Below are 14537 nucleotides of genomic sequence, written 5' to 3' on the forward strand. Positions count from 1 at the left end.
ATAGCATTTTAAGGCATCCAAACAAATATGCGAAAATTAATAAAAATATTTAGTTATTCCTACCTAAAAGGCCCTCCCAGCTGTAGAAAAATTATTATCAATTTAAAGATCTCACACACTTATTCACTCTCTCACTTAGTCACTCTCTCAGCATTTGCATTCATTTACCGAATGTGGAAAATTAATTAATTTTATTAATTTATAAATTGCTTTCACATTTATTCTCGATTTATTCATAACTTAAATACGAAATACTAAATTATATTGACTCTGTTGCACTGATCCTGCCATTTATCAACACTTAAGAGTACATATATACACTAATGTACAATATAATAGAATTTATACAGATTATATACCATTTATACATATGTGTAGACGTGTGTGTATTAGAATGCTTATTTGCTATTTAAAGTGTGTGTGTGGGTGTGTGTGTGTGTGCGCACACGCTTTATCTAACAGAATTTAGGAATTTGAGCATTTATTAGTACGTGACCGTTAGATTTGAGCTTCGCACTCGCTGTGCTGGCAAGTGGGTGTTTCGGTGTGTGTGTGCATTTGGACCGAATGCAGTTGGAGGGTGTGATTTTAATTAATAAATTAACATGCTGGTATCAAAGTATTAGCAATAAATATCGGAAAGCTGCATGTGGTGTGGCTAATGACAAATTAAATGCGATCGTTTATTGCTCTGCTTATTATTGTATTTACATACACAGACGCACTTAAGCGCATGAACACACAAGCATGAGCTCATACGCATTAACGGTGGACCGCACACACCCACACACACTCAGATGTGGTTTGAGTTCTGCGCTGCTGGCTCTCCACTTTGGCAGACTGTATGGGAGCGAAGCTTCTTTGTGCATTCTATTTGTCTCAGTGGCGTCAATTTAAATGGAAATCCTTTGCGGAGAATTGTGGCGACGAATTTGTTGGCTGTTGCTGTTATTGTTGTAACTCAGTCTTAGAAGCGTGTGACTTTTTGTTGATTGCGAAGCGACCGGGAGCCCGCATCTGTGTTTGTGTTTGTTTGTTAATTTCGCTGCATTTCTAAATGGTATCTTCCAAGTTTTTCGGCTGTGCTAACTTTCCCTTCCACACACATACATCTTCCTCCTCCACTTTTGTTCCTCCTTCGTTCCGAGTCCGTTACTTTGCACATAATCTCTTTTGGTCGTCACCGAGCACAGCCTCACCCTCTCGACGGCCGCTTTGGGCTCTTTAATAGCCCAATTTTTTCAGAGCCTTCAGATCTACATCACCATAGTAATCCTCGCTATAAAAATGTGGAAAGAAAACATTGAATAAACAAAGGGGAAAAGGTTTTATTGTTTATTATCTTGGCTTTTTTCTTTCTCTTTCTGATTTTTCTTTAGTGGCTCTTTTTTCACTTCTGACCATTTCTTTGTTGATTCGCTTTAATTAGTTTAATTTAATTTTTATTCGTTGGCATAGAATTTTTCATTTTGCTTGACTTTAATTGCAATTTCCGTTAGTGGTTTGAATCCGTTACTTAGCACTTTTTTGGTTTCATACGCAACTCATCCGCTCACAGACTATCCTTTGCTTTATATACATACATTTTGTTTTAAAAATATTAGGAGAATTACAAGAAAATACATACAACTACAAAAAGTTACAAATATTAATGAATATTTATTAGTTACAAAAGAATTATGGAAAGGATATTCGTTTTGATTAAAGTAATAAAGAAATTTTAAGATAAAAAGCTTTGCTAAAAAGCTTTTGCTTAGTCATAATTCTAAGAGTATTGAAGACAATGTGTTCTGTGGCTCGCAAATACATGAAGGTTTTGATGCCACATACATTGATGAAAGATTGATGGAATGTATGCAATTAGACATGGCAAAAGCATTTACACTCCTCCTTACCTCTGACAGAAAGTCACAAAATGGCTAACGTTGCTCTGAAAACCTTTAGTTCTTGATGAGGAAGGGAAGTGAGGAAGGGAGTGAATATTGAAAACGATCTCTCAAAAAACCTGTCAAAAAACCTTGATTCTCTAATGCCTGCCATAACTGTTAAAGGGACAAAGTTGAGCGAATGCTAAGCAAAGTTATGATTCGTTGCCAAGCCGACTCTAGGCCATGCCAAACAAATGCCATGTGTAAGTGGAAGAAATCAGAATATAAACTCAGAGTCATACAGATCGGTTAGCCCTGCATGCTCTCGAAATCCGAATTTTCGAAAAAGAAAATTGTCTTAAAAGGACGGGGAAAAAAGATAAAACTTAAAAGCAGCACAGCAGGACAATTTTTTGTGGGCAAAGCGATTGACAGGAATGCATTTTGAAAAAGTTAAGAAAGACCTGAGTTAAGAAAAATCACCGAAAAGTGAACGCCACTAAATAAAAATTAAAAATATGAAAGCAAAGTAAACTACCGTCCGAGCTATTTGAAAAATAGTAAGACACATTGCAGTGTGGTGAAGGCCAGCAAATTCACCGAGTACTTAAAATGGCTGAAATAATACACTCATATTTTGCTGTTGCTTTATCTGATGCACAACAATGTTGCCGTTGGACACGTGGCGCATATGTTGAACTACATTTCTGTATGACAAGCGCAAGAGGATTCTCGATGATACTTAAGCTCTGAGAAGAAGAGAAAGTAACCATAACACGAAGAGTAGAAGTAAGCAGCCGAAGCAAAAGTTTGAAAGTTATGTAAGGCAAGAAAGTCACACCCATAGAGTGTCTTATGGAAAACTGGTCCAGTCCATAACTCAAAGTTGCAGATGCTTTCAGACTGAGGGGGTTCAAATGATTTCCTTACAATACCTCGCCCTCATTTTTACTTCGGATGGAAAGAAAAAAGTTTACTAATCAATTTTTTATTAACCCACATTATCCGAAAAATTCAAAAATAATGAATAAAAATAACAAAAATAAATTTCTTACCAGAAAAAAAGGAAACTCCACTTACTAGCTGACATTTTAAAAATTTTCCCTGAAATTCATTTCACTTTTTATTCCTAAACATACACATAACTACAACAAAACCTTGAGGGAGTGCTTTTCCTACAGGGTGCGTGCAGGTCGCGGCAACAAAATTGTCAAGCACAAAATATATTAAATAAAATTCAATTAAATTAAATTGACCAAAGCGAGACCGTCTTGCTGCGAACGCAGTAAAGATAGCGCTGGGCGCAAGACTTGACAATAGCAACAACAACAGATGTTATAACAAAACTAACGGTAAACGAATGAAAGCAGATTTTCTCTGAAAATATGAGTATGCAAGAGCAGCAACAAAACAAAAAGCTGGTTGTTGTTGCTTTCATTCGCCAGCGGCTTCGCAGATTGACTATGAAGCGCTCCAAGGACATGAGTTGCACGCGCGCACACACACACAGCGATACATGTGTGTAGATAGCGCGCTCCTAGTCGTTAAATCCAACATGACAGCTGTACAAAGTTGGCGCTGAAGATTTCAGCTGTCAGAGTGGACGTAACGGAGCCTTGAAAACGTGCACATGAAATCCCTTTCAGGTCAAGCTGGCTATTGGCTCGCTTGTTGTTATTGTTGCTTAGTTGTGTTTGTTGTTGTTGTTGTTCGGTATGTTTGTGCTGATTTGTAGTCAGCTTTGTGGAATTAGCTGGATATTTTTCTCTGACTTTGACATTTCTTGTCTTCTCTTTTATTAAAACAGCGAGTGTCTGTGCACATCGGTGAACAACATGTTGACTTTAGGTGGAAGTACATGAATATTAACAAATAAAATACACATTCATAGTATGTGAGTCCAGTGCGCATCTCCACAATTTAGAAAATGTTGGAAAAATATGACTTTATTTCGAATCTTGATGGATTTTTGTGAGAAATTTTGATGAATATGGCAATATTGGCGTTCTGTTGCGCTCCTTGTTTGTGGAATAAGCATTTGGATCTCGATTTTTTCTTCGACAGTTTCATTGAAAATGTAGCGAAAGTGCTTTTTGGATATCTATTTATTGAGAACGCCAGCATTTGAAAAGCTCTCAGCCCTTAGTGACTGTCGCGGCAGCACAACAATAGTCGCTCTGATGAGTCCTTCAAGCACCCACGACAGCATCGTGTTACAATACCACCGATTTAAGAAAGAAGCACAATCTTTCGACAACTCTTAAGAATCTCTCAATACATTTAGGTTTAAAACACGGAAGCGCCAGGTCGAATGGATATAATGGAAATCTTGGAAGAACTCACTGATGACGAGGTCTGTGCCTACAGATCTCTCGTCGAAAGCCCACCATGTATAAGTTAAAAAGTCTTCGTGCACTTGCGATCTGCACCTAATTTCTCTTTGCATTGTTATTCCCAGGCAGAGATAATAAGGTTTTGTGCACTTTGCTAACACAATTAAAAATAATTAATGTCAAAAGTGGTCAGATAAATTTGGACTTTGCGGGCAGCTCTGTGCATTCAAGGTTTTGCACACATTTGCCATTTTGACATTTTCTGCGGCGTTCGTTTTATTTGTTTTGTGGAATTCTTTGTGCGACTATTTTTAGCGCTGCCGAAAGTAGAGAACACATTCTCCTTGTTCTCTTGGCTAAATTATGTTAGTGCGAAAGAAATTGCGTGCAATTACACTTTGTCTGCGTTTATTCACGCAGCGTTCTTCTTTGTACTTCGCAGAGCCATTTTTTCGCCTTGGCGCTTGGGCTCATATCCCCGCACCGCTCACGACCACATACACGGATGTTTTGCCATTTTTTTCTGGGCAAATCTGCTAATAATTGTACGAGCTGAACACAACAGCCAGTGTTGCCACATTAGCCGCACAACTACTCCAGCGACCAGTCAACTAAGCAACTGGCAAGCCACCGGCTCAACCGTCGCCAGCCACCGACAACAGACCGACAATAAATGCATTGCAAATAGAAGAATGTGGTTACACTTTGCTGCTTTCCTGTCGACAGCTGCCCTCCCCCCTCTCGATGCTCTCGCCCCTTCAGCCGCGCATTTGCACTGCTTATTTGCATGCGAACACACAAAGCGAATTTAACTTTTAATTGTGACTAAACATAAACACTTTTTAACCTCATTCGCAGTCCTTTGCAAATGCCACGCTCCTGCTCCGCCTTCTGCTCCGCCTCCTGCTCCTGCCTCGTCCATGTGCATGTGTGCGTGCGTATGTGTGTGGCTGTGTTGCTATTTGTGTTTCTGTTGTTCGTGTGTCACTTTGCTTTGAGCTTTATGCTTAGCGCAATGCGTTTTTCGCCTTTGCTCACATACATACACACGCACGCACAACGGTTCTTTGCTGTTGGTTTTGTGTGTTGTTGATGCGAGCGATGCCGGTGCTTTTATTTGTGCAGTTGTTTACTACACTTTATAATAGTTCGGTGCCTTAACAGCGCTGCGTCGCCTGTGGTTTTCATGCCTCATGACTTTTTATTGCGTCAACATTAACTTTCTATTAACTTAAGCATCAGGCAAAAGTGCAATCAGATTTCAGGCTGCTCTCAGCCTTTAGCTTTTTACACATTACTTGTACTTTCTCTTTTTGTCGAAAAGCACACAAATGTTTATTTAAGTAATGCAGGGTATGTAATTGTGATTACTTTCAGCTGTGGAAACTAACTGCAGGTTTGCATTTATTACTTTTCATCTAGCTTGGTAGCTTCAGAGCCAGGCATAGCGGTAAAGCACTCTACCACAACACATTTGTACATACATACAAGAGAGCATGTTTTGAAAAAATCGGTGAAAATATTTCTCTTATGAATTTAATTATTTTGAAAACTTTTATTACTAAACCGTTTAGCTGTTGATCAATGTTGTTCAGAGGAAATGTTAATTGGTTAAAACTACACCATCCCCATACATATCTCTCGGTTATTGGCAAAAATACTTGATTTGTAGGGTTAATCTCAAGAATAAGGGGATATTTCTGTTTTATAGATAATATATTGTCTATCTTAATATCAGTGTAATTAAAAATTTTGCACGAGAATGTTACCCCTTTTTCAGGTACGGCCGAGATCCACCTAATTTAGCATGTAAATGAGCAAAAATAAGGGTACGCAGGTGACACTAAGGGCGAACACATTGAACATTATCGAGGTATCTAACACTCTAAAGGCATTAAAGGAACATTTTGAACAAATTCTTCTTCAATTTTTGAGGTACGAAACTCCGATTGTATTCTACAAATATGGAATAATAATTCCGAAATTTGAGCAAATGAAGAGAACCCATTCGTCGAAATATACTTGTATAATGTCAAATCAAAATTATCATTGGTGTTTAATACACGCTTATCTTTCTGAAGTACATAAAGTGCATTCGGCGATTTTTACGAAGAGTGAAATCATTCAGCAAATAAGTTTCCTTAAATTTTGTATGTGCCATAAAATTTCCAATGCCCAAACGTTCAAAATGTTGAAAAAGGCTTTCGGTGATTGTGAGTGATTGTACGTCACGAGCAAGTTTTTTCGATTTGTGCAAATTATTCAAAGATGGTCGAGAAAGCGTAGACGAAAAATGATCGACACGTCGATAAAATAAAAGAATTGGTGCTTGGGAATCGACGTTTAACAGTCAGAGATCTTAATGGCATCGTTGGAATATCGGAAGAATCAGTGTGAACTATTTTGAAAGATCATTTGTGTCTAAGAACAGTGAAAGCACCATTGGTTCCAAAATCACTAAACCAGGATATCATGAAACGTATTATTACTGGCAATGAGTCTTGTATCTATGCTTACGACCCGGAAAAGGATGATCAATCGGCCGAATGCCGTTTCGAAGGTGAGAAGAAGCCGAAAAAACACATCAAAGCAGGTCAAAAATCAAGTTATGTTGACTCGTTTCTTCGATTATCGAAGTGTTGTGCGCTCCAAATTCCTTCCGACCGGCCAAACTGCCAGCAAGAAATACTATTTGTTTGTTATGCGTCATTTGCGCGAAGCTATTCGTAAAAAGAGACCGGAATTATGGGCCGACAACTCTTGGTTTTTGTACCACGATAATGCACCATCATAATCGCCTGATTTAGTTCCGTTGGACTTCTGGCTATTCTGCAAACTCAAACGACCGCGGCGGGAAAACCGTTTTGAGACAATTGAAAACATTAAACATGAATCGCTACGCGCATTGAAGGATATTCCAGGAATTGACTTTAACAACTGTTTCGAGGATTGGAAAAAACGTTGGCACAAGCGTATTAGGTCCAATGGGGGATTACTTTGAGGGGGTCGACTTAGATTTGAAGAATAAGTTAAAATTATGCACAAAGTCTTACTATTTTTAGCTCATAGTAGTGTATAGTATAATCCATACTTGCTTTACTGTATACATACTTCACCAAAGAGAAAATATTTCTTATTTTGATAAAAAGTAGTTAGAAAGAGATGAAAACACACATGTATAGTAGTTACAAATAAACAAATATACACAAAATTAGTCATATTTTTAGACAAACGGACGGGTTAGAGACATTAATTTTAGGAACATATGTTTAAACATAAATACACATACAGTTAGAGAATATTGACAGAAGTGATCATGGATTTCGTTTGAAGTGACCCAATGTTAGACAGTAACTACAAGTGGGGTGATCTAACTGATGTGAAGACTTTGAAATAGGTATAGACAAGTGTTTATCTAAGAAGAGTGGAATTTTCGTATTTTTCTTTTTGTTGTTTGTTTTTTTTTTTTTTTGGAAGAGAGATAAAGTGTTCGAGTGTCGCATTTATGTACATAATCATTGAAAAATAGAAATGATTCGTTAATTCTTTAATATTTGCCGGAAAAGTTATTTAAAACGACCGAGCTATTTATGGGGAGTAATCTTATCTTTATAGGGCTGCTTTAGGCATATGTATATACAGTCATGCTACTTTTGCTTTATTTACAGACTGAAAGAGAAAATTTAAACAAGCTTTGGCGATTGAGGGCCTTCGCAGCTAAATGTTCATTACCTTTGTTCGATTACCATTCTAGAAAAAAACAGAATTTTGTATTTATTTTATATATTTTTTTTATTATGGGTTTTTCATTCTTTTTCTTTTTCTCTTTATATAATAAAATTATAAACTTACAATCAATAATCACTTAAACGTACAAAATCTCTAAAATTAACGCGACAATTTCAGATTACACTCAACTTCTTCTTATTAATGTATCTTTTGTTATTTCACCTTCAAGGGTTTAATTTCACCGGCCAAGTCATTATTCCTCCAAACTGAAGTGATATCTTTAAAAGCTCGGCATTTCTCACTCAGAAAGAGTGAGATGATTCCCGAATTTTTAACTTCTCTTTCGCTCTTTCGAATTTTTTTATAAACCATGAATAATATTTTGGGATTTTCCAAATAAAAATGGAGTTTTTATATAAATAAAGTGAAGGTTTCAAAGCTTGTTCATGATTTCGGGGTGAAAATCGCCTCCGAAGGGGCAGCATCCCTCTCAAAGAGAAATGTAGTCGCCCATAAGTGAGATAGCGAAACAAATTTTGTAGGAGGAAAAGTACAGTCGAATGCTTCGACGCATCGCTGTGTGGAAGTATTTATGAAGTACAAGGTGAATATACATCTCTTTTGTGTGTGTATGTGTGAGAAAGTGGGGACAAAGTCAGAGTTTCACGAAAATTGCGTGGGAGAGATTTTTTAGAGTTTTTTAGGAGGAAGCAGCGGCTGCTTTGGTTTTTGGTGCGTTCTTTGTGCGACCTTCGCTATTCAATCCAGCTAAGAGTTCACTTTTGCGGATGCTCTTCAAGTCCAAATCGCCGTAGTAGTCTTCGCTGTAATTGTATAATGTGGAGATGGTAGAAAAGGTAAAACGGGTTAGAGGATATCTCGCGAAACGAAAACTTAAAAAATATGTTGTATAGAGGGATGCTGAGTCGTGCAAAGTCTTATGAGTAGAGGAATGCAAGGAAAAAAATAATGTGAGTGCTGTATGAGAGAGCATCTTCTAGGTAGTAGACCACTGAAACCCTCTTTAAAGAAGGTTAGCTGATATAAAAAGCCAGGGGATATAGTGTGAAAGTTAGTATGTCATTTGAAAAAGATACCGTTAATACTGTTAGTAAATGCCAAACTAACAAACATTATTAGCCGTACATGCAAACAAAACAAAGCCGAAATATAGCTTAAGCTTTACTACTCACCATCCGGGAACATCCTCTGGGTCTTCGCAGTTGCCACTGCCATCAGAATCGCCAATTTTGAAAACTGTGCCAATGGGACAACCGTATTCACGGGCAACACCCTCCAAACAGATGTAGTACTTGCGGCAGTCTTCGGGGTGGGCGTGTCTCGAGAAGGAACCAGCGTTGGCAAGTTCTCCGGCGGCGGGGCAGCTGAAACCGTTGGCGACTTCTACAGCAACACAAAATAAGTTTTTAGTGCGATAAGAAGAGGGAGTTGAAGCTCAGTTTAAAGTAGCATACCTTCGTTTTTGCATTCTGGCACTTGATCGGCCCACATGCACACACGGGCATCACGATCGTAGGCAAGACCGGGAGAGCACTGGTATCTGGATGGTTCGCCGTTCCAACAGTTCCAGAAGACATCGCATTTGTTCTCATCGGGGAAGATACCGTACAAGCGGGAGCAGTGTGGGGTCGAAATTGGTGGTTCTGTGGCAGATAAAATATTAATATTAATGAGTGAGGTTCCGAAATAAGATCGTAATATTCAAAGTTTATTGGAGGCATTAAATGTCGACTCACCCAACTGAGAGCGATCGCCGCAATCCACATTGTGCAAGTAATCGCAGTTCTCCGTCAGGAATTTCGGGTCTGAGGCATCGAAGGCGAGACCATTGCCGCAGGTCTTCAACTCCGCAACATTGTTGTCGCATTTCCAGTATTTGTCGCAAGAAACGTCATGTGGGTAGAAACCGAAGTCATCGGGACACTTGAAGTTATCTTGAGCAACGGCTGCAAAACAGAAAGTAAAATGAAACAAATAATTAGCAACGATTGGCGCAGTCATGAAAACTAACAGTAAACTAATACTAAACTAAGTAGCCACAACAACACAAATTTATGCAAAGTTGTTTTCAAACAGGAAAAGCGAAACAAAGCCATGAAGTAAGCATCTCTCTCTCGCTCTCTCTCTTTCGCTGTGGCGTGTAGCAATAATGAATATATTAATCAAAGTTGGTGCTTGTTGATGCACCCATTTTGCCAATTGTCGGTAATGCATTGTGTGTGTGTATTGAATGTGTGGAAAATGAGGCAACATTGTAATTTGTGGCACATACAAGTATAAACTCATCAGTTGCGCTGTCGTTTCCATAGACGACTGACATATTTATGTTTGTTTGTGCGCCGGCAGGGCTTGGCCGACAGCGCTTTTCCATTGCCCGCGCACCCACACATTCTCACACTCACAGACAAATGCGTTCTGTAGTAATCAATGTGTAATGGAATTTTAATGGCGTTGTTTCAAGATAAGCAACTAAAATGGAATTGCATGGCGGCGCGCATCTGCCGCCAGCAGCAACTGAACTCTGCAAATTCGAAAATTTCCGCTAGGTGATTGAATTGTTGGCCATTGGCGGCCCGGCACAGCGTAAGCGCTGCACTCTAGCTGTGTGGCACAACAATTGTGCAACGCGCTGCGATCAAAATGCAAATTTTCGCGATAAAATTTGGGAAAATTATATATTGATCCAACATTTTATTGTTTTCAAAATTTGTTTCCTAAACAAATCAGTTTTATTTAGTTTCGAAAATGCTTATGGAGAGACAATTTTTTGATAATCACTAGAATTTCAAGAAATTATTTGAAAAAAATTATATGTTCTTCGTCATTTTCTAAAATATCCACAGTGTTTTTAAAGCATTCGCGTATTCTAAAATACAAAATTTAACAACCCGAATTTCCGTTCGCCCCGCAGCGGCCCTGAAACTCGAACAACGCAAATATTTATCACCGCGTCCGCTAGTATGTGTCATATTGCATGTGGCAAGCGTGGCAAGCGTGGCGCGTAGCAAGTGGCGCCTTTATTTCCTATATTTCTCATATATCAGCATGCATGGCTGTGCGGCGGCACTATCACGCTGATTTTCGTTACAATTAAATTGCTTTCACTGAAAATATTTAATTAAAATTCCGCCAAAAGCAAGAGCAAACACGACGCAAATAAATACAAAATGACGAAAAAATAAAATAAATAAATAAATTATAATGGCAGCATCAAAGTGTGTTCAATATTAATAGCCGCGAAGGGTGGACCAGCGCCTGCTAAGTGGGCAGGCGGACGTGTGTGCAAAAGTATCAATAACAACAACAACTGTTTGCAATACAGTCACTTTTGCAATTTAATAGCGACGGCTGTCCGTTGCATGCAACGCGCCCCTGCCGCAGTGTGCGCTGCGCGGCGGGTGTGTGTTTTAGTGGCAGTCTTTTGTGGCCGCTTGTCAGTTAGCCAACATAAACAAAAACCGCACACCAACAATAACAAAAATTAAAACAACAAACCGAAAAAATACCGTACAGTGGGAGTGTAAACAAATAGTAACTGTAAATCAGAAAATACCACTGCAACCGCTGGTGGTCGGTTTGTTCAATTGACGGTCTAACGGTTTGATGGCCGGGCTAGCGAGTGCTCCAAACAGTTTTCCAACTTGCCACGTGGTTGTTGCTTTTGCGCTTGTTGTAAAATAAACTCATTTTGGCAGGTATTTAACCAAGGACGACAATGGGAACCTTGACGCGCTTTACTTTTGCACGAAAACTTCCGTCTTCTCCGACGGAGAGCAATTTAATTATTGAGAAATATTGAAAGTGCATAAGCTGGCGAGTAAACGGTAATTTCTTCGCCAGTGAAAAAGTACAACAGATTGTCAATTCCGACGGAAGTCAATTTAGTGTATAGTTTTTTGGTCTGCAGAAGTTTCAAATACAACTTTTTCCGCTTCGTCCGTCCATCTTGACGCCTGCCGCGATTACTTATGCCTCTATTTGCCGGTTTGGCCGTTCGTTTCTGCGGTCGCTAACTAAGCCTTTAACTTTTCATCAAATGTGCAAGCAAACACAATTATTTCTATTTTTCCCGAGTTTATTTGCTGTTGCAGAATTTGTTTGTGTTGTTTTTTCAGCGCGCACATTTTCACACCCACACACACACATAGAAGTGGGCACATGGAAGTGGAAACTGCCCGCAAACAGCCACCGACTCCTACTCTCCCCTCCCACCCCTCGCCACGTTGGCGTGGCAAGCAAGTGCTTGTTGTTGTTATTTATGTTGTTGCCTTCATGTTTATGTTTCATTTGTTGGCTGTTTGTTTTGTTGGCAATCAGTCAAATGTTGGTTGGATTGAGTAGCGTTTAGTTGTTTTACCGCTAGCCAGCGGCATGTGCCAACTTCAGCGCAATACGAATTGCTGGCGCACGCGTTTAAAGTGTGCATGATGAGCGTTGCCACACTTTTGCGGTTTCGCAATTAGGTTATCGCTCATCAGGCAGCCGAATGCGGCAGAAAGGGGGCCCACGCTTCTAGTCACACGAGCAAATATCTATTGAAGAGCCTGTGCTCCTGTGTACATCTATGTAAGTTTGTGTTGATGCAACACTATACTACGGCGCTTACGCTGTTTGTTTGAACAATCCCGTTACAGTGCGCCACATTGCTGATTGCCTTCGCTTAACTTAATCCAGCGAAAAACTTAAAAATTCTAGTAAAAATATACACTTATAGGATGACTACACACACACACACACACACACACAAGTGCTTGTATGCATGTATGGGTGTGTGCATATAAATGAACAACCTTAATGTGCTCGCTTTTTTGCCGCTTTCTATTGCATAACTTTTTGTGCGAATTCAATTTCCATTAATGCCCTCGATTATTCTAAAATGCGGTTCGCCACTAAATCTATTTGCATTTAATTGATTTCGCGAAGCAAAAAGTGGAATTCCAAATTTGTGTTTAGAAAAAATAATTTTATGCTACAATTGCAATATTTCAGGCGAGCGAAATTACCAAATATTTCAACCTTCAAATGGGTTCCATTACCTGCCTTCCTGAACTAAAAGCCTCAACTAAAGTCAACGGCAAACAAATCTGATTTTAGATTAATCTACGGTTTTTTTCAAAGGGCCACAGTCGAAATCAAAACTCCTCGTATCTGAGGGTTACATAATGTCATATATAAAGTCATATTCCAAACTGCTCATTCACGACTTACGTAAGTGTCTTCACCAGCAGGGCCTGTCTTCTAGTTCTTCATTTGATATTTAATATTAGCTCCAGCAATCTTCTCAAATGAATCGTCCGAGGAACAGATGAGGGCAGAGCACCTCAAACCAGTTATTGCCTAATGATCATTGTTTAATTACCGTTAATTAGTAGCGTAAGAGAGTGCGAGCATATAAAAACAGTGCCAACAGAAGGCAAAAGTGACGAGAAAAAATTGAGCTGCGTCACAAGCCTCGGCGCCACGAAGTGAACGCAGTGAACGGGTTTGGACCGCAGTTGAAAAAAACGGCACTTTGTGCGCCGGTGTGTGCTTGCAATTTAACCGTTCGCAAGTATTGCATAATGACACATTAAGCCCCATTCAAGGTACTCCAGTTGTTACGCAATGCAAAAGCAACAGCAAAAACTTTAATAATGAATATCGAAAAAACTGCACGTCCTTCGTGGCGATTGCTGGCTGGAGATAAGATACACCTACAAGTGCGCGATGTGCGTGCGTGTGTAGATGTGAGTTGTGTAATGCGAAGCGAAAGGAAAGGAAAGGCGAAGGTGTCTGCAGCTTTGCTGTTGACGAGTGTGTGTGCATGTGTGGTCGGCGGCTGTCGATGTTGCAATGAGCAAATGCATGCCGAAAGGAAGGAACGAAAAGAGGTCATGCCACAACCAGGCACTTCGCCGCAAAGTGACAAGTGGGCACAGACAGCGGGAGGAGGGGTGGTTCGGCACTGGCAGAAGAGCAGACAACAAGTTTGCCAGGCAATTGGTTGCCCCTTCCTTTTAAGGTTTTTACATTTTTTTCTTGCTTCTTTATGCTGCACGAGTGTGTCTTCACGGCAGAAGCCGCTTTTTGCCGACTTGTTGCTGTGGCAGGCTGCCGTCTGCCGGCTGCCTTTTACTTTGTGTGCGAACATGCCCGTTTACGGCTTGTTGATGTCGCAACCTTGTGGCAGCTTATTGCTTGTAATTGCAGCTGCTGCACTTCAAAGTCATCTGCCAAAATTGCACTTGTGGCGCGTTGCTCGCCAAGAGGATGGCTCAAGCTTTTAACACAATTTTTCGCCCGTTTACCTGTTGCTCACTAATTTTGTGGCAGCGTAAAGCACGAGAAACACAAAAATGCGCAAAAAACGAAAACATGCGAAAATGCGAACTCTTGCGCTAACTGTACATAGCTACATGCATATTAAGCTACTCGCAACACATGCACATTCTAACAACATTTCCGTGGCACGCTTGGCTAAAACAACTGGAACAACGGTAAAAAATGTGAATTAAAATTGCAGCACTTATCGCCGGCGGTGCATCTCCGGAGGCGTGATCGAGCGACAACGGCGCGGGCAACTAATTAACAGCAGTGCGCCAAAGCA

General features: G+C 39.8%; 1 protein-coding gene across 2 annotated transcripts in view; it reads right to left on the bottom strand.

Annotated features, from left to right (window-relative positions):
• Positions 1-215: 215 nt before the first annotated feature.
• Positions 216-14537, bottom strand: part of LOC120766365 (protein obstructor-E) — a 30407-nt gene continuing 16085 nt past the window's right edge. Inside the window, exons 2-5 of one of the 2 annotated variants that reach the window (XM_040091795.1) lie at positions 9688-9897; positions 9406-9594; positions 9124-9334; positions 216-1279 (exon numbers count right to left, since the gene is read on the bottom strand). In XM_040091795.1, coding sequence (XP_039947729.1) covers positions 1225-1279; positions 9124-9334; positions 9406-9594; positions 9688-9897 — 665 coding nt within the window. In that variant the 3' untranslated portion in view covers positions 216-1224. Of the gene's footprint in view, positions 1280-8005; positions 8755-9123; positions 9335-9405; positions 9595-9687; positions 9898-14537 lie in introns of those variants that run through there. The other variant, XM_040091794.1, reaches the window with a different exon arrangement.

Source organism: Bactrocera tryoni, chromosome 1 (assembly GCF_016617805.1).
Source record: "Bactrocera tryoni isolate S06 chromosome 1, CSIRO_BtryS06_freeze2, whole genome shotgun sequence".
NCBI lineage: Eukaryota > Metazoa > Arthropoda > Insecta > Diptera > Tephritidae > Bactrocera > Bactrocera tryoni.